The following is a 20,105-nucleotide window of genomic DNA, read 5'->3' on the forward strand; positions in this document are numbered from 1 at the left end:
ATGCTGTCCTCCTGGTCTGAATTAGTTGGGCCTGTTTATGCTCCTTCTGCTGAGGGGGCAGGCCAGGGGCGCGGAGGGGGCATTTCATCCCTTTTAAATGCTTCAACTCATTTCATCTTAATTGCTTTGTTTTCATAGACATTTGCTAAGGAAAAGGACCAAATTATAGCTTGAATTGGGTCTTACTAATTTTAATTAAAAGCTCTCGTTTATAATCAGGACCAGGCCCCAAACGAGGAGCAAACCGCCCTCAAATGGCTTGTTTAAATAACTAAGACCCTCTCGATAATCACTGTTTAGTCTGAACCAGCAGTGCACATCACCCCTTCTATGTGTACTTAATTTTTTAGACTATTTATTCAAGTCGTTTATTCCACTTGCAAGTTCCAACTCGGGCCTTTTCCAGAATACTATAATTAAAACTCTTGGGGGAAATAACTTTTTGTTTTGGCCACAGAATATCAAATGTATTATTATTTTCTCCCTTTTTTTATGCAAAGGGAAAAAAATGACAACCTGTGGGCATCAGAGATCACAAAATTAGCATGTATGTAATGAATGTAAATAACCACTTCCTGAATTTTATATCTCCAGCACCTACTTGTCAGTCACTGAAATCAGGTAGATTACAGGGCATGCTATTAGGCATTTTAACAAAACTCGTAATAACACACTCAGCAATCCATTTAGCTTAACATCAGAAATTAAAAAAAAAAAACCTTGAAACCAATTGGCCTTCTTAGGGAATAACGTCTACAACCTTATTAAATCATTTTCCTCATCATTATTGCACACTTTATTGAAACTCCAGATAAAAATCTTTTTGGGAGGCCAGGAAAGGCAGTAGGAGGTGGGCTGGGTGGGGAGGGGAAATTCTTCTTCAAGTCTTAAAACGTGCAATTATACATGCTAATGTGTGCCTCACTGAAGATGAAAGCCCTCTAGTCTAGCAGACCAGCAGGCAGGAAGAAGTCAGATGTGACTTAAAATTCCAAGTTGCTGTCAGCTAGCAATTACCATTGCTTGCAACTGGGCCCAGCTCTGCTGCAGAGTTTGGGCTTCTTGGAATTTTCCTTTTTAGATGGAGAAATGAAAATGAAAAGTGAAAATGTCATACCATTGACTTTTAAGCATCGGGGAGGCAAATTAGCCTCCCCGAGCCTTAGTGTACCCATCTGTAAAATGGATCCACTGGACTAGACTCAGTTTAGCATTGAGAATGTTCGCTGAGCACCGACTCTGTGCCAGGCTTGGTGCTGAGGCCAAGACATGTTTTCCTGACCTCTCTGGTCAGTGGGAGAGTCGGACTGGGAAAGATGTGAACATAACACAGCGTGGAAAGTGCAGTGGTGGAAACACAGACCACACTGGGGACAAAGAAGAGAGAGTATGGATCTCTGCCTTGGGAGGGAAGAAATTAGAGAGGCTCCCCGGAGAGGCATTGATCCAGGCTAAGTTAGGAAAGCGGGCACCCCTCCCAGCTCTGACCATCCATGAAGCCATCTACAGAATGGGTGCAGAGGCCTTTTTTGGGCTCGGCTGACTCAGTAAGTCCAGTAAGTGACTTAACCTTCCAGAGGCCTGGTTCCTGATCCAACCAGTCAGAGCAATGGCACCTGCTGGGCAGGGGTGCGTTTGAGCAGACAGAGGTGGGAGGAGGAGGGAGGGTCATCCTGCCGCGGACGAGAGCGTGTGGAAGGCAGCCCAGGGCCTGCATGTGGTGTTTTCCTTTTCCTCTAAATCCCCATTTCTCCTAGGGTTAGAGGGTCTCTCCCCTGCCCCCACTCCCGTAGCCCCAGCCCCTGCCCCGGACGACAGGCCCCTCTCTGCCCCTTCCTCTGGGCTCTCCTCCTCTTGGCCGCTTCTTATTACGGTGGCTATATTTGTTTTTCCATCTGAGGAATGCTAACCAGAAAAAACCATTATTTCTAAGAAAATAAACTGCGGGCCTGTCGGCCTTTGGATGCTACTGAAAGGGATGGCGGCCTTCCCCCAAGGCCTTGAGACAAAGAGGGCCAGAGGGCTTGTGTGTGCGGGCAAGGTCACGGGGCCTTGGAGGGGCTCCAGGGGGGTCTTCCAGATGGGCCAGGGCTACAGTCCTGGGAGGAGAGAGTTTAAGAGCCCAGTCAGCCAGCCAGCTTGGACTCTGGCCTGGCTAATAACAACTCCAGTATCAATCACTCCCTACTCTCTTCTGGGGCTCCAGGATGTACTCCTTTCTCCAGGAGCCACCATCCTCCTTTCTGGGCCTCCTGCCCCTTGTACCAGGGGGAGTAAAGCTAGGCGTAGGTCCATGGAGATCTAGGTGCCAGCCCTGTGTGACCTGGGGCAGATCTGTGGGCCTCTTGGGCCCTAGCGGGCTGACTACAGAGTTCAGGGCTAGAGCTAGGAGATCCCAGATCCCTTTGGCCGCCATGGTGGGCAGCTCCTTCTTCAGCATGCTCCTTGCCACAGTGGTGCCTAATGCTGGCTTAGTCTCTGGGGGTGGCAGATGGGCTCAGGCTGGACTGTTAGGTGACTAACCTGTCCCTTCCCACTGGAAGCCCCGTAGACGGGCCTGCGCCTGGCTGGTGTGTTGGCAGGGGAGGCTCTCCTCATTTGAGATGAGTCGTCTGTATCCAGGTCATGATCCCCCATCAGGCCTGTGGCTCCTTGTGGCCAGGGTCTGGGCTGGGGAAGGCGTTGGTACAGGAGGGAAGAAGGCAGGGAGGCAGCTTGATCCTCAGCAAGGACTGTGGGCCCTGACTTCCTGGGTCACTGAGACTGGGAAATTCTCCAGAGGATTGTGTCAAGGTTAGGAGGGCAGAGTCTGGAACCAGCCTGCCCGAGTTCTAGTATCAGCTTTGCCTCTTACTGGCTGAGTGATCTCTGAGCTCTCTGAGCATCAGTTTCTTTCTCTGTGATAAGGGAAGTTCGGCCTTCCCGCTTGGGCCATGGTGAGGGGTAAGCCACCAGCAACTGAGACGCCGTCTGGTGAGGAGCTCTCACTGCCGTGGCTCTGTGTGTTGGAGAGAGACTGCACCAGGGATTTGGAGAGAGAAAGAAGAAAAGCAGACTGCACCAGGCCAGCTCAGGCCTGCCCATGGCCTGAGCCCACAGGGCGGCCCCCGAGGTTCGAGTCTTGCGTTCAAGTTGTTGTCCGTTCCTGCCTTGCTGATAAGATTAGCACCTTAGGGGCGCCTGGGTGGCTCAGTTGGTTAAGCGACTGCCTTCGGCTCAGGTCATGATCCCGGAGTCCTGGGATCGAGTCCCACATCGGGCTCCCGGCTCGGCAGGGAGCCTGCTTCTCCCTCTAACCCTATCCCCTCTCATGCTGTTTCTCTCTCTCAAGTAAATAAATAAATAAAATCTTCAAAAAAAAAAAAGATTAGCACCTTAGTTCCCGTCTCTGGGCTCCGTTACCCCTTATAAAATCCAATGGGGGCATAGGAGGAGCTCTTGGGGGTGCCAGCTTACCCATTCTGAGTGGTGGCTCAGGCTTTCTGGCAGCTACATGTTTCTGACTGTCCTCCTGTTGAGTTCAGAGGTGGTTGGGCCTGGGCAGCAGCCCCTCGGAGCTTGCAGTTTGGGGGGGGTTGGGGGGTTTGGGCTTCTCCCTGGCCTTTTGCTAAGGGACTGGAGAATGACCATGCCTATAATTGGCAGAGGGGAGAGTTGGGGGCCTCAAATCTGAGTTGGCAGCCTGCGGCACCTCCTCACTTCCATCTAGAACATTCTAACAGATCAGCTTTCCCTTGACCAGGTTGCTCTGACATTAAGCTTGATGTCAGAGTCTGGAAACAGCCCCCAGCAAAAGGTTCAGGGTGTTTTTGAGGGAGAAAGGGAATAATCAATGGGTCTTGTCCTTTGGTTTGGTGGGAAAATTCCGCCTGGGGCTTGGGAGCCACACACCCACCGTGAGCCCACACCAGGCAGGTGGCATTTGAGGTCAATTAAGAATGAGCATCCTGTGGTTTCCCTGCATCCAGGCAGAGACCCAGTGACCCAGCCAGTGCAACAGATGAGGGCAGTGATGGCATTAACTTTTTAAAAATTGTTAACAACTGGGGAGCCTGAGTGGCTCAGTTGGTGAAGCGTCCGACTCTTGATTTCGGCTCAGGTGATGATCTCAGGGTGGTGAGATTGAGCCCAGCGTCGGGCTCTGTGCTGCGCATGGAGCCTGCTTAAAAGTCTCTTTCTCTCCCTCTCCCATCCCCTGCTTGCGAATGCTCATGTTCTTTCTCTCTCTCTAAAATATATATGTATATAGTAAACAACTTTATTGAGATATAATTCACATACCATGCAATTCACTCATTTAAAGTGTACAGTTCAGTGACTTCTAGTACATTTACAGAACTGCGTACCCATCACCACAGTCAATTTTAGAACCTTTTTATTATCCAAAAAAGAAAGCTGCACCCTTTAGCCATCACTCCCCAGCCCCCCAGCGCAAGAAAACCACTCATCTACTTTCTCTCTTGATAGATTTGCCTTTTCTGGAGACTGCATGTAAATGGAGTCTTACAATATGTGGTCCTTTGTGACTAAGACAGCATTAACTTGGAAGTCGGGTGGCCTGGCTCCCTTTCTGGTTTCACTTGTCTTAGCTGTGTGATCTTGGGCAGGGGAGGTAACTTCTCTGGGTCTTGGTTTCCCCTGCTACAAAATAAAGATGTTGGTACGCACTTCTCAGGGTGGTCATCAGTGAGGGGCCTGCATACCGTCTACACATGGGTGGGGGTCAGTCGACGGAGGCTATGCTTATGATGATTATCCATTTGTTCAGTGTTGAGCAGACTCTTGTTGAGCACACTCTGCTATGTCTGAAGCTTACACTGAACAGAACACAGTTCTTGCCCCCACGGAACCTGCAGGCCCAAAGGACAGATACATGGCAAACAAGAGTAATGGGTGGTGTCCATTCATGGGGCTCTGGGGCCCAGAGAGTGAGGAGGAGTCCTGTCTGCCAGGGGATCAGCAGAGGTTGCAGGTAGGAGATGATGCTGGGGCTCAGCCTGCAGACGGACAGAGGTGTCTATGAAGAGGAAGGAGCCCCAGGCGAGGGAACAGCATGAGCAAAAGTGTGGTGGCCTAAAGTTGCACCAGCCCCTGGGGGAGGTCAGCAAGCAGCTCGGACCCCATGGTCACTTTGGATCACAAGGTGGGCAGTGGGGAGGGCCTTCCCACCCTCTGACTGAGCCATGGTCATTGTGTGCAGTTAGGAATGAAAAAGTATATAGATGTGTGTTGGTTTTGTGTGACCTTTGACCTTTCCCATAATTAACTGCTGGGCCTACTTCTGGCATTGTCTCCGCAGAAGGGAAACCTGATCAATGGATGCCAGGGGTCCACAGAGAGCCGGGTCTCATTACTCAATCATTACAAACCCAGAGCTTAACCCTGTGGCACCAGAGACAGGAGGCTTAATCCTTCCTGCTAGGCGGCACCGCAAAACTACCTTCCCTCGAGCGTAATTAGCCAACAAACCGGATTAAGATTTATTCACCAATAAGGACTCGACTTCCTAAGCCATACATCTCTCCCAGAATGGTTGCCTGATCTGAGGAGTGCACGGTTTTTCCTAAAGCCCCCAGACAAAGGAGAAGACGGGCTAGCACCCAGCCAGGGAAGGGGTCTTTGTTAGAGCGTTTGGTCTCCACTGTCTGCAAGGAATGTCAAGAAAAATGCCAATTTCAAGGGGAAACGAGAAGGTGTTTTTCAGTAATGATCTCTGAAAGTGGAGAGCAGGGGGCTTAAAAAAAAAAATCCTCGTTTTGAGAACCTTTGCAGTCAGTCCTGATTTTTAGGAAAATGCCCTGAGATAGTATGAAAATAAAATGAGGAGGAGGTCTGACATGTCGCAATGCAATCTTTTAGAACCTAGGCACCACAGAATAAATATATATTTTATGGTGCAACTAGAATCAATTTTGAATTAAATGGAAAAAAAAAAAAAAAAAAAAGACTGAACTCATCCCATTCGAGTTCCAAACCACTACTCTTGGCCCACAAGCACAGCTGGGGAATCGTGTGTGCACGCTGCCTTTAATATAGGAAAAATGAAACCGTGTGTGCTTTTAAAAATCCCATGAGCCATTCCTGTGCTGCTTTTCTCTGCTTCTGTGATGTTCGGAGCTGTTTTCTGTTGAGAACTGAGTTTTCATAATCAAAAAAAAAAACATCCAAGCTAGAGAAGGAGCAGGGACGGCTAGGGTGAGCTGTTGGACTTGTCATCCCCAGCACTCAGGTCAGATCCTACTGTTTCCACTCGTATGAACCTTCCTTGTCACCATCCCTCAACCTCAAGGGTAGGTATACACCTTGGAAATAAAAATAATGAGGCACGTGACATCTCCTTCCCACTTTCCTCCTTAATAACTTTTTGGACCATGACACACTTTTATTTTTTTGTTTTTGAAAGATTTTATTTATTCATTTGAGACAGAGAGATACAGAGAGAGAGAGAGAGCATGAGCACGGGAGAGGCAGAGGCAGAGGGAGAGGGAGAAGCAGGCTCCCTGCCAAGCCAGGAGCCAGACGTGGGGCTCGATCCCAGGACCCCGGGATCATGACCTGAGCCGAAGGCAGACGCTTAACCACCCGAGCCACCCAGGTGCCCCGCATGACGCACTTTTGAAAAGTATTCATCTCGTGCACCCTAAGGACATGGCTCCAACAGGTATAGACTCTGCTTTGAACACAACCACTGCCCAGGGGCTGGGCGACTAGGTGCTCAGCCATGCTGATCCTCAGCCTCCACATCAGCAAAATGGGAGTAGCACTAACGTCTGGCTGTCACACAGCTTCCTCCCTCCAGTCTCTGCCGTGGTCATCACGCCGCTCTCTTCTGCGCATCTGTGTGTTTTGCCATGGTGTTCTCCTCTCAGTCCTAACATCCTCTCCGTGTGTATCCAAATTTCTGTCTTCTTATAAGGACACCAGTCATTAGATTAGGGCCCATCTTACTCCAGCATGACCTCATCTTAACTTGCTTACATCTGCAAAGATCCTATTTCCAAATCAGGTCACATTCACAGATACCAGGGGTTAGGGCACCAATACATCTTTGGGAATGACACAGTTCAACCCACAATAGTCCTTCAAGAATAAACATCCAGAGAGCTTGGCTCTGTCCCCCTCCATTCCTTCACCCTCTCCCTACCCCATTCGCCTGTTCCTCATTCTCTGGCTTTAACGGTCCTTAAAAAGTGGTCCCAGCCTGCCAGGCATCTCAGAGGCCCATGGGGCCTCCTCCAGGACTGGTGGCTCATGGACACGTTTTTTAACAGAAATAAATCCACTTGCTTTGGCAGAGACTTTTTTTGGTTGATTTGTTTGTGTGTTTATTTCTTATGTATTAAAGGAGGAGGCTCCCATGATAAAAAAAAAAAAACAACAGGGGTGCCTGGGTGGCTCAGTCGTTAAGCGTCTGCCTTCGGCTCAGGTCATGATCTCAGGGTCCTGGGATCGAGCCCCGCATCGGGCTCCCCACTCCGCGGGAAGCCTGCTTCTCCTTCTCCCCCTCCCCCTGCTTGTGTTCCCTCTCTCGCTGTGTCTCCTCTGTCAAATAAATAAATAAAATCTTTAAAAAAAACAAAAACAAAAATTCGACACACAGACACAGAAATCAGGGGAGGGGGGTTAGTTGTGAGCCGATGCTGCAGGCTGGCCTAGGTCGCTGTGGCAACACGTCAGGCCTGGGGATTGGAGAGGAACTGATGGTTCTTTTTTTTTTTTTTTTAAGATTTTATTTATTTATTTGACAGAGAGAGACACAGCGAGAGAGGGAACACAAGCAGGGGAAGTGGGAGAGGGAGAAGCAGGCTTCCCGCCGAGCAGGGAGCCCGATGCAGGGCTCGATCCCAGGACCCTGGGATCATGACCTGAGCCGAAGGCAGACGCCTAACGACTGAGCCACCCAGGCGCCCCGGAACTGATGGTTCGAAGAGATGCTTGGATCTGGGGGAAATCCTTTGGGGATAAATTAAGGGAAGAGGTATGAGCAGTGAACATTCCTGCACTCTTCTGCCTACTGGCATCTACGGTGGCCAACACTATAGGGTGTCACGGGAAGGAAAAGGCTAGAGTTGTTTTATTGATTACTCAGCAATGTCTTTATAATGCCTTCTGGGTATGGTGACCAAATAGGTTATTATTTTGAGAGGGAGAGTGTGCTGTCAATCATTACACCCAGACAGCAGCATAAAGTGCAACTGTGCCCAGCAAATTGGAGCATATGATGAGCCTAACCAGGGGCAGAGACATTTTTCTTAGACCTTAGCACCATCGAAACCAGTTTAATTGCATTTTATGGATGTGGTGACTCTGTATTTCCTTCTTTGCTGTGGCTTCTGGGAATTTCAGAATCATATTTGTGACCAACTTTTTGAAATTGTGCTGGAATTACCAAGTGTATTTGCGTACTCTCACCAGCTTTCTCTTATTCTTCGATCCTCATTTCTTTTTCTTTTTCCTAACGTTATTTTTTTTTATCTTATTGTATGTATTTTGTCAGATGTTTAGATGGATCATGTTTGAAGAAGTTGATGGGTGGATGAATACATATGTAAATAGATAGATGGGTGAATGGATGGATAGATGGATGATGAGTGGGTAGGGGTGTGTGTGTGTGTGTGTGTGTGTGTGTGTATAGATGGGTGGGTGTTTGAATCAATGAATAGATGGATGGGTGGTTAGACATTTGGATGGATGGATGATGAGTGAATGGATGTCAGATGGATGGATGTTTAGATGTTTAGACGAATAAAAAGATGAGTGCCTGGCTGAATATTTAGATGGGTGGATGCATATTTAAATACATGGGTAGATATTTGGCTGGATAAATGGATAGATGAATAATAGGTGATTGGATAAATGGAAGGATGGTCAGCTGACTGGATATTTAGATGAATAGAGTTTAGCATGAACTGACATATGGAAGGAGAAATTGATAAATGGGTGTTTGGATGATGAGATAATACCTCCTCAGCACACAGTATAGATGTGCCAAGCATGTTATAATGTGTATAAAGTAATTTGCCAATGCCTGGCATGTCATGGGTATTCTAACTTATTAGAAAGGACACACATTTTTGAGACTTAAAGACCTCTCTGTTCTGATCCTTGCCCTGCCGTTTACTATATGACCTTGAGCAATTACCTATCCTCTCTGCACTTTAGTTTGTTCACCCATAAAATGAAGTTAAAATAACCACTCCAGAGGGTTGCTGTGAAAATTAAGTCAGCTGGTGTGTGTTTCAGTAAATATCTGCATAATTCCTTCTGAGGTACAACTTGACAGAGAGAGAGAGAGAGAATTCTTTTACCCAAGTTTGGAGTGAAAGTGCTTCCCCTCAGTATCACAGATCCGACCTAAGTCATGTGCCCACCCTGGGACCAAGAGCTGCTGCTACATATGCTGTTTGTTAGACGACCAGGCTCCACCCCAGAGTTGGGACGAGGCCATCTTCTCCTGAGCCACCTGTTTACATGAAGAAAAGAAGGGAGGGAATGGTCTGGGGCTGCTGGTTCAGATTGGATGAGAGATGATGCCCATGCTGAGCAGGTGGTGGAATAGGTGACCAATGAGCAGACTGTAACCATGTTAAGGGTGTAGAAAAACCATGCTTTGGTAGCTGATTCGATGTCTGTGGAGAGATGGAAGGATAACACTATTCACAGGGACAAGGAACCCGAGGCAAGTGCAGGTTGATGAATTGAAGTCGGGCCATGTTGCCTTTGGAGTGTCTGGGAGATTCAGGGGGAAAAATATCTGGGGCTTTGGCAAAAGGTCAGGGCTGCAGAGAATGAGAAGTAATCAATATCTCAATCTTCATAAACCTGTATGCCCTTTCAAACATAAAATCTTAAATCCTCTTTCAATGTTATTTAAAATGTTTAAGCGTATTAAATATAATGATTAAAAACAATTCAAATGACTTGCAGAACTGAGCCGGCTTCCCAGCTGATGCTGATGGCCACTGCAGGCAGGTTGGGTAGAAGCTTCTGTCTCTTGCACCTTTGCAGAGTCAGGCTACTTTGTTTTTCCCTCATCATGGCTGGATGGGTGGGCACAAGAAGTGGACTGCACAGCCCAGGCTCTGTTTTCTGGCATTTTTGTGCTGTTGTTTTCACTGAAGTTATCCCCTCTACTGGCTGCGTCCCTGGCAGGCAGATGTCTAGACAGTGCTTGGTCACCTCCGGAGTTAGGGAGCTCACTCCCTCCCGAGAGAGCCTGTTTTTCAATGGACATTCCCACCTGCGAACTCTAATTGGCCCCCATGGGTTTCCCCCACTGTGTGTAGCTCTGCCCTCAGGACCAGCATGGAGAAAGCATGGAGCTGGGTGTCTCTGTGCCAGCTCCCCAGGCCTTTAAGGGAGCAGCCAGGCTTGCCTTCAGTCCCCTCTCTTCTTCGGGCCAGCGCTCATAGCTGGAACCTGGCTTCAAACCCCCCTCTTCGACCCCAGAGGGGAGGGACTGATTTTTCCTGTGAGGCACTTCCGGTTGCGCTTAGTTCGGACACTTCCGGTTCCACTGAGTACGGTACTTCCGGTTCCCCCAGGTGGGCACTTCCGCTCCCTCTTCCCAGACTCCCTGGGTTGTCTGTGGAGGCCAGGGCGAGCGTGGACCGAGACAGCGAGCCCCGGGAGCGGTTGGGCCGGGGTTACCGAGGCCCGAGGCAATGCTGGTGGTTCTCCCTGGGCCCCGGCACCCCCTGCTCGCTGCTCCCAGTGATGTGGCAGCCTGGGCCCCCCGGAGCTCCGGAGCTCCCAAGCTAGGCTGCCTCGTTCAAATCCTCCTCGTACCACTTCCGAGGTGTGTGACCTTGGGCGGGGGTCTGGCCTCCCTGTGCCCCGCTTTCTTCAGTGCCCTTGTAAAGTTGGAGTAAGGATGACAGTGCCCACCTCCCTAGTTACTGTGGGGTGTGAGGACGGAATGACATACGGGGTTCTCTACTTGGGTATAGAAGCGCTCGTTGGGTGTTAACTAGGCGCGTTCCTATTACTCTCCGAGGCCTCTCAAATCTGGAGCTCCAGAACGATAGCCCTTTGACCCCTGATGGGAAATGTTGAAAAAAAGACTTTAAGCAGCAAAAAAGGTGACCTTTACAAAGGCTGCTGGCCATTGTTTATGAGACAGAAGCCTTTGTTATAACAAGGAATCTGGAGCCCTAGAAATTCAGGCTTCAGGCGCTGCTGTGGAAGGAAACTAGGCGGAGGATGTGGACTTCTGTCTCATTCCAGAGGTTCTGTTTTTTGGTGGTATGCAAGGTCCATTTTATTCAGTACTCCCCACTTCACAAAGTCATGAGCTCTCCATCTCTGGGAGGCTTTCACGTAAACTGAAGAGAGCCGGTTTCCGGGGGGGGGCGGGGGGCGGGTTTTAGACAGGGCCCCCGCATGCTGCTATTGTCGAGAGGCTTTTGAGGGAGGCAGAGCTGGGTGCGAATCTTGCCTGCTTCACTGTGGTGAGAGCATCCTGCACTGCCCCGTAAGGAGGTGGCCGGCCTTATTGCAGCGCCAGGCTCTTCATCTTTGTCATCTTTGGGGCCCCAGCCTCCAGCAAGGACTTTAGTGAATACTTATAGAGTTATCCCCGAACCAGTCACGCCCTAGGGTGGCTTCCGTGGTAGGAGGGAGAGGGGACTCCCAGGCCCTTCCTCTGATCCCTCTCCCGGCCCTCATTTTGCAGACATCGACGAGTGTGAGAATGACTACTACAATGGGGGCTGTGTGCACGAGTGCATCAACATCCCAGGGAACTACAGGTGCACCTGCTTTGATGGCTTCATGCTGGCCCACGATGGACACAACTGCCTGGGTGAGTGATGCGGCCGTGCCCTGCCCGCTGGGCCTCAGCTCCAGCCTACAGTGCTGGGGGCGGTGGGAAGGCTCGTGCTCCTCTGGTTCCTTGTATTGCTTTGCTGGGGCCTCCAGAACAAAATGGCCCAGACTGGCCGGCTTAAACAACAGGAAATTTATTTTCTTACAGTTCTGGAGGCTAGAAGACCAAGGGCAAGATGTTGGTAGGTGTGAGGCCTCTTTCTGAGGCTCTCTCCTTGGCTCACAGAGGGCCGTCTTCTTGCTGTGTGTTCACGTAGTCCTCTCTCTGGGCCTACATGGAGCTGGTTTCTCATGCCCTCTCTTTTTCTCTCTGCCCGTGTGTGTGTGTGTGTGTGTGTCCTAATCGCCTCTTCTTATAAGGACACCAGTCTTATTGGAGTGAGGCCCCTCCCAACAACCATTTTTAACCCAGTTACCACTTGAAAGACCCTGTCTCCAGATAAGTCATGTTCTGAGGTCCTGGGGGTCAGGGCTTCAACACCTGGATTTGGGGAACACAGTGCAGCCCATCACAAGTATACTCATATGCCTCCAGATTCTCATGGTTCAAGTACATAGATTTAAGCCAGTTGTATGAAATTTAGAAGAGTAACACAAGCTTGCTGGATCAAATTAGGAAGATGCAGGAGAAGAAGGAGAGAAATCGGAAAGCAGCGTCGTTGTGCTGGTGTGTCTCTTCGCAGCCCTCCCTGCCCCCAGGTGTGGTTTCCTGGGGTGGCAATCAGTGGTCCCCGTCACATGCCCCTCAGGTATCCTCCACCCCCATCCGCCCCAGTTATCACCGTTTTGCCAGCTGTCTCATAACGTGAGAAGTGATTCGTGAGCCAGAGTGACAAACTCAGGGTGACAAACTCAGGGCTATAACGATGTGACAAACTCAGTGGCCCAAACACCAGAAATTTGTTCTCTCCCAGGCTGGAGACCAGACATCTGAAGTCAAGCTGTCAGCAGAGTTGGTTCCTTCAGAGGGCTTCCAGGGAGAATCTGACCCAGGCCTCTCGCCTGGTTTCTGGTAGCTTCCAGCATTCTGTGCTTGTAGATCATGGTCTCCCCATGCTTTCACATGGTCCTTGCTCTGTGTCCAAATTTCCCTCTTGTACAAGGGCACAGTCCCCTAGTCCTGTGACGCCCCTGCAAAGACCCTATCTCCATTGGAGGTTACAGCTCCACAAAGGCTGGTCTTTAGGACTTCAGCATCTTTGGGGGGACATAATTCATAACAGAGGTGGTTTGCAGTCTGCAGCAGGACCTTCTCATGGCAGAGAGTACAGGGTCTCAGAGCAGATGTGCCTGTCCCCCAGGCCCTCCTCTGCTGCCGGCTGCTGAGTGACACAGGGCGCAGCAGCTAGAGCTAAGGAGGTAAGCCCGGGGACTGAGCAGAAGCGCGGCTGTGGATCCGTTATTCATGTCTCAGGGTCTCAGTCCCTCCCTGGTAAAGGGAGGGTACAAAGAGCAGCTTCGTCGCGGGCTCTCGTGAGCAGTGACCGAGACGGTGTCCTGCTGCCTAGAGCACTCCCAGCACAGCGTTCCCCTCCCAGTGGCCGTCACTCCCGTCACAACCCCTGAGCCTGCTTCCCCGCTCTCAAAGCCGGGTGATTATGCTGTCTACTGCACCAGCTTGTGCGTGAGGACGGAGTGACACGGTGAGCGAAGTGACTGGCATTTAGCGGGCGCCAATCATCACCGAACAGGGCATTACTGTTACTCTGGGTGACTCAGCCTCCCTTTTGTGGTGGGACATTTAGATTGTTTGTTGATTTTGTTTGTTTTATTCCTACCGTCAGAATCCCAAGGTTTGATTCTGGGCATAGATTTATTTTTTCTTAATTTCCTAATTGTTTCCTTTAACCATTCTTCCCGGAAGTGGAATGACTGGGTCAGAAGGTCAATGAGATGTTTTTATGGCTTTTGGTGCGGGACTTTGTGAAAGGGCTCAGCAGACCTTGCCGGTCGGTGCATGGAGTGGCAAGTGCGGCATCCCGAGTATTCCAGAACTCTTCCGCCCAGTGGTGGATTGGCCTTAGATTTCCCTGCCTGTTTTTGTTTAGTGCATGTTGGATCTCAGACAGACTTGTTATGGGAAACAGACCTGCGAACATGTAATTACACCCAAAATAAGTGCTGAAATGGAGGTCTGGACAGCAGGCTGTGGGAGCCCCGAGGGGCCTGTGAAGAGCTGCCCCTGCACTGGGTGAGGTGGGGCTGGAAGTGCGGTGGCTTCCCAGGGGGCTTCAGAGAGGAGGTAGCCTGGAGCAGATTCTGCAAAGGTTGGGGAGCAGCTGGCTGGGACAAGTGCACGGCCTGTGCAGAGAGCCGCGGGGTTGGGGGGGCTCCTGGGGGCTGAGCTCAGGGTGGATGCAGAGGTGGGCAGGGCATTTGGTTAGATTGTAAAGATTGGGGATGTGCCGTAGGACCTTTATTGTGCCAGACACCAAGTGAAGTCTCATCCGAGCATTATCTCATTTAATCCTCCCAAAGCACAAGCCCTGAGTTTTACCAGTTGTTTGCCCCTGTTTCAGATGACACCAGGAGTTCACTTCAGTAACTGATTAGTCTGGGAAGGCAGAGCTGATATCCCCATGAGACAACAGGCAGTAGCACCCAGTGGCCCAGATGACAGGCCTTGGGAACCGCCCGTTCTGGGCTCAGGTCCTGGCTCTGCCAGTTATCAGCTGTGTGACCTTTGGCCAGTCACTTCACCTCCATGCCTAGTTTCCTCACCTGTAAAATGGAATTCATAGTCCCTATCTCATGAGGATTGAATGAGATAGTGGCTATAGAACATCTAGCAGAATGCCTGGTATCAAGCATTCACAATGTCATGGGCATCGATCTTGCTCACCGACTTTCAGAAAGAAATGCATTGGGGTGGGCCTGTGGAGGCCAGAGTCAGCCATCAGCACTCCCGGAACTGTGTCTGACCCATGGGGCTCCCCTTCTGGTCATAGTACTCTTCCCTGTGCAGAACCACCTGTTCCTAAATACCCTTGTTCTGGATGTTGGCAGGTGTACCCAGTGCCTCCTGACTAACGGCAGAGTCTGGGTCGGTTTATTTTTATTTTTACAATGGATTCTTTTTACACTGATTAATTTGAAGAACTGGGTAAGACTCCCCCACCCCCACCTCCGAGCACAGATTGTAACTTCATACGGCTCTAACTCACACATATGGCAACAGAGAAAAGGCTTTCTCTGTTGCTCCTCTGCTTTTAGCTGAGGGCAGAACCTTCCCAACAGACATGTTTTTTGTTTGGGCTTTTTCCTTCTCAAAACAAAACTCTAGCTCTAGAGAAGTCAGACCTTGGTTCCAATCATCTCCATCCCACACTGACCACATAACCTCCCAGAGCCTCACATCCCTCCTCCATAACATGCGGTGAGAGATAAAGTGCCTGATATGGTGTCTGTGTTGGCAGAAACACAGAATGCTGGAAGAGGAAGCTGGGCTTGGAATTTGAAGATTTAGGCTCAAGCTCTGGCACCACTGCTCATGAATCAGTGGTTTGGGACCAGTTCCTCAAACCCTCCAAGCAGGTTCCCCTAACTGCAACATGGGTCAGTAATCCCTGTCGCGGAGGGTCACCATGACGGTTAAGTAAGAAAGCAGGTACGGAGAGCTGCATGTACAGATGTCACATTTTGCTCAGGTGCTGGATACTGTCATTGTGTTGTCGTGGAGGTTTCAAGCAGGCAGCCTGCCATCCTCATCCAGCCTGCAAACACGTTTGGCTTATCCTCCCAGTGTTTTTGTAATCATCACCATTGTCGTAATCCTCATTGAATGATTTGTCAACGTTTAAAAATCAAGGGAGAGTTCTAGAAGGGAGGGGGTGGGGGGATGGGTTAGCCTGGCGATGGGTATTAAAGAGGGCACATTCTGCATGGAGCACTGGGTGTCACACACAAACAATGAATCATGGAACACTGCATCAAAGACTAATGATGTAACGTATGGTGATTAACATAACATAATAAAAAAAAAATCAAGGGATGTCACAGAATAGATCACATACTGGGCCACAAAACAAGCCTCAACAAATTCTAAAAGTTCAAAGACATACATGCATCTTTTCTGACCACAGTGCTATGAAACTAGAATTCAACCACAAGGAAAAAAATCTGAAAAGACCACAAATACATGGAGATTAAATAAAATGCTACTACACGGGGCACCTGGGTGGCTCAGGTGTTAAGCGTCTGCCTTCAGCTCAGGTCATGATCCCGGAGTCCTGGGATTGAGCCCCGCATCCGGCTCCCTGCTCCATGGGAAGCCTGCTTCTCCCTCTCCCAATCCCCCTACTTGTGTTCCCTCTCTCGCTGTGTCTCTCTCTGTCAAATAAATAAATAAAATCTTTTTTAAAAAATAATAAATAAAAAATAAAATGCTACTACACAATGAATGGGTCACCCCGGAAATAAAAGGAGAAATAAAAAAGTACATGGAAACAAATGAAAATGAAAACACAATGGTTCAAAGTCTCTGGGATACAGCCAAAGCTGTTCTAAGAGGGAAGTTTATAGTAATACAGGCTTCCCTCAAGGAGCAAGAAAAATCTCATATAAGCAACCTAACCTTATACTTAAAGGAGCTGGGAAAAGGACAACAAACAAAACCCCAAACCAGCAGAAGGAAGGAAATAATAAAGATTAGAGCAGAAATAAATGAAATAGAAACTAAAAAAAAAAAACAAAAACAAAAAACAGTAGAATGGATCAATGAAACCAGGAGCTGGTTCTTTGAAAAGATAATAAAATTGATAAACTTCTAGCCAGTCTTATCAAGAGAAAAAGAGAAAGGACCCAAATAAATGAAATCACAAATGAGAGAGGAAAAATAATAACACATACCACAGAATACAAACAATTATAAGAGAATATTAGGAAAACTTGTATGCCAACAAATTGGATAACCTGAAAGAAATGGATAAATTCCTAGAAACATATAAATTACCAAAACTGAAGCAGGAAGAAATAGAAAATGTGAACAGACCCATTACCAACAATGAAATTGAATCAGTAATCAAAAAACTGCCAACAAACAAAAGTCCAGGACCAGATAGTTTCACAGGCGAATTCTACCAAACTTTTAAAGAAGATAAAGAATACCTGTTTAAAGAATACCTCTTCTTCTCAAACTATTCCAGAAAATAGAAGAGGAAGGAAAACTTCCAAATTCATTCTGTGAAGCCAGTATTACATTGAAACCAGAACCAGATAAAGACACCACAAAAAAAGATTACTACAGGCCACTATGTCTCATGCACATAGATGCAAAATCCTTATCAAAATACTAGCAAACCAAATCCAACATACATTAAAAATATATCTTTCACCATGATCAAGTGGATTTATTCCCAAGATGCAAGGGTAGTTCACTATTCACAAGTCAATCAACATGATACATCACATCAATAAGAGAAAGTGTAAGAACCATATGATCATTTCAATGGACACAGAAAAAGCATTTGACAAAGTACAACATCCATTCATGATAAAATCCCTCAACAAAGGCTTAGAGGGAATATACTTCAACATAGTAAAGGCTATGTATGAAAAACCCACAGCTAACATCATCCTCAGTGGGGAAGAACAGAGACCCTTTCCCCTGAGATCAGGATGTCCACTCTCACCAGTTTTATTCCACTTAGTACTGGAAATGCTAGCCACAGCAATCAGACAACAAAAAAGAGATAAAAGGAATCCAAACTGGTAAGGAAGAAGTAAAACTCTCACTATTTGCAGTTGACATGATACTCTATATAGAAAACCCTAAAGACTCCACCAAAAAAACTGTTAGAATTGGTAAATGAACTCAGGAAAGCCACAGAATACAAAATCAATCTACAGAAATCTGTTGCATTTCTATACACGAATAATGAAGCAGCAGAAAGAGAAATTAAGAAAACAATCCCATTTACAATTGCACCAAAAATAATAAGATACCTAGGAATAAACCTAACCAAAGAGGTGAAAGACCTGTACTCTGAATACTATAAAACACTAATGAAAGAAATTGAAGACAACACAAAGAGATGGAAAGACATCCCATGCTCATGAATTGGAAGAGCAAATATTGTCAAAATGTCTATACTACCCAAAGCAATCTACAGATTTAATGCAATCCCCTATCAAAACGCCAACAGCACTTTTCACAGAATTAGAACAAAAAATCCTAAAATTTGTGTGGAATCACAAAAACCCCTAATAGCCAAAGCAATCTTGAAAAAGAAAAGCAAACCTGGAGGCATCACAATTCCAGACTTCAAGTTGTATTACAAAGCTATAGTAATCAAAACAGTATGGTACTGGCTCAAAAATAGACACGTAGATCAATGGAACAGAATAGAAAATCCAGAAATAAACCCATAATTATGTGGTCAATTAATCTTTGACAAAGCAGGAAAGAATACCCAATGGGGAAAAAAATGGTGCTGGGAAAACTGGACAGCTACAAGCAAAAAAATGGAACTGGACCACTTTTTACACTGTACACAAAAATAAATTCAAAATGGATTAAAGACCTAAATGGGAGGCCTGAAATCATAAAAATCCTAGAAAAGCACAGGCAATAATTTCTCTGACATCAGCCACAGCAACTTTTTTCTGGATAGGTCCCCTCGGGTAAGGGAAACAAAAGCAAAAATAAACTGTTGGGAATACATCAAAATAAAAAGCTTCTGCACAATGAAGGAAACAATCAACAAAACTAAAAGGCATCCTGTGGAATGGGAGAAGATATTTGCAAATGACATATCTGATAAAGGGTTAGCATCCAAAGTGTATAAAGAACTGATACAACTCAACACCCAAAAAGCAAATGATCCAATTTAAAAATGGGTAGAAGACATGGATAGGCATTTTTCCAAAGAAGACACACAGATGGCCAAGAGACACATGAAAAGATGCTCAACATCACTCATCATCAGGGAAATGCAAATCAAAAGCACAATGAGAGATCACCTCACACCTGTCAGAATGGCTAAAATCAACAACACAAGAAACAACAGGTGTTGGTGAGGATGTGGAGAAAGGGGAACCTTCATGCACTGTTGGTGGGAAGGCAAAATGGTGCAGCCACTGTGGAAAACAGTATGGAAGTTCGTCAAAAAGTTAAAAATAGAACTACCCTACAATCCAGCAATCAGACTACTGGGTATTTACCCAAAGAATATGAAAACACTAATGTTTATAGCACCTCCATGTTTATAGCAGCATTGTTTGCAATAGCCAAGATATGGAAGCAACCCAAATGTCCGTCAACTGATGAATGGATAAAGAGGATGTGGTGTATATATACAATGGAATATTACTCAGCCATTAATAAGAATGATGTCTTGCCATTTGCAATGATATAGATGGAGCTAGAGTATTACGCTAAGTGAAATAAGCCAGTCAGAGAAGGACAAATACCATATGATTTCACTCATATGTGAAATTTAAGAAACAAAACAAACAAGCAAAGGAAAAAAGAGAGAGAGAGACAAAGCAAGAAACAGACTCTGAACTATAGAGAACAAACTGATGGTTATCAGAAGGCAGGTGGGTGGCGTGGTGGGAGAAACAGATGACAGGGATTAAGAACTACATTTGTTGTGATGAGCACCAGGTGATTAAAATAAAAACTTTAAATAAATAAATAAATAAATAAATAAATAAGACTTGAAAAAAAGCAATTGATGTCACATAAAGATCAGTATTTCCAGCATTGTTCCCACTTGGCCACAGTCACCTGGCCCCTGCCACGCTGGGCCTCGGTAGGAGTGCCGATGGGGGCCTGTATACCACGTGTCCATGGCCAAGTATGTAAGAGTGACAAAGCTTCAAAGCTAAAATATATTCCATCTCTTCTGCCTTGACAAATACTCCTTCCTAATGACCTGGAAGGCTAGACTGGAATTTCGAATCTAGGATTCCTTGGAGTTTTGTGTCAGAAAGCGGTCGTGTGGGCAGTGCCCACTCCCAGCCCTTCTCCCCATGTCTGGCTCTATCCTACACCTCAGGGAGCCTGAAGACATCCTAACCTGAATGTTCAAGCTCTGGCCGTTTCCTCCCAAACCCCCTTTCCTTTCTCCACCACTTGGTCCTAAGTGTCCTCTATCCCTCTGAGAACAGACTTGGGGCCATTCGGACAGGGAATTTTAGGGTCTCAAATACCCAGGGTGTGGTCTAGAAGGGCAGGTCTGTGCTCCAGATGCACATGATCCCCTGTGGATTCCTTACTCCCCAGGGAGGGCTACAGCCACAGGAGAGGTAGAGCAGGCACCCCCAAAGCATGGGGC

At 47.4% G+C, this 20,105-nt stretch overlaps 1 protein-coding gene across 1 annotated transcript in view; it reads left to right on the top strand.

Annotated features, from left to right (window-relative positions):
* Positions 1–20,105, top strand: part of SCUBE1 (signal peptide, CUB domain and EGF like domain containing 1) — a 138,726-nt gene that overhangs the window by 7,534 nt on the left and 111,087 nt on the right. The window contains exon 3 of the mRNA XM_064590505.1: positions 11,675–11,803. Within this exon, the coding sequence (XP_064446575.1) occupies positions 11,675–11,803 (129 nt within the window). The remainder of the gene's footprint in view (positions 1–11,674; positions 11,804–20,105) is intronic.

The sequence above is a fragment of the Mirounga angustirostris genome, unplaced genomic scaffold (assembly GCF_029215605.1).
Source record: "Mirounga angustirostris isolate CCGP_5_RB_7025 unplaced genomic scaffold, mMirAng1.0.hap1 SCAF_5, whole genome shotgun sequence".
NCBI lineage: Eukaryota > Metazoa > Chordata > Mammalia > Carnivora > Phocidae > Mirounga > Mirounga angustirostris.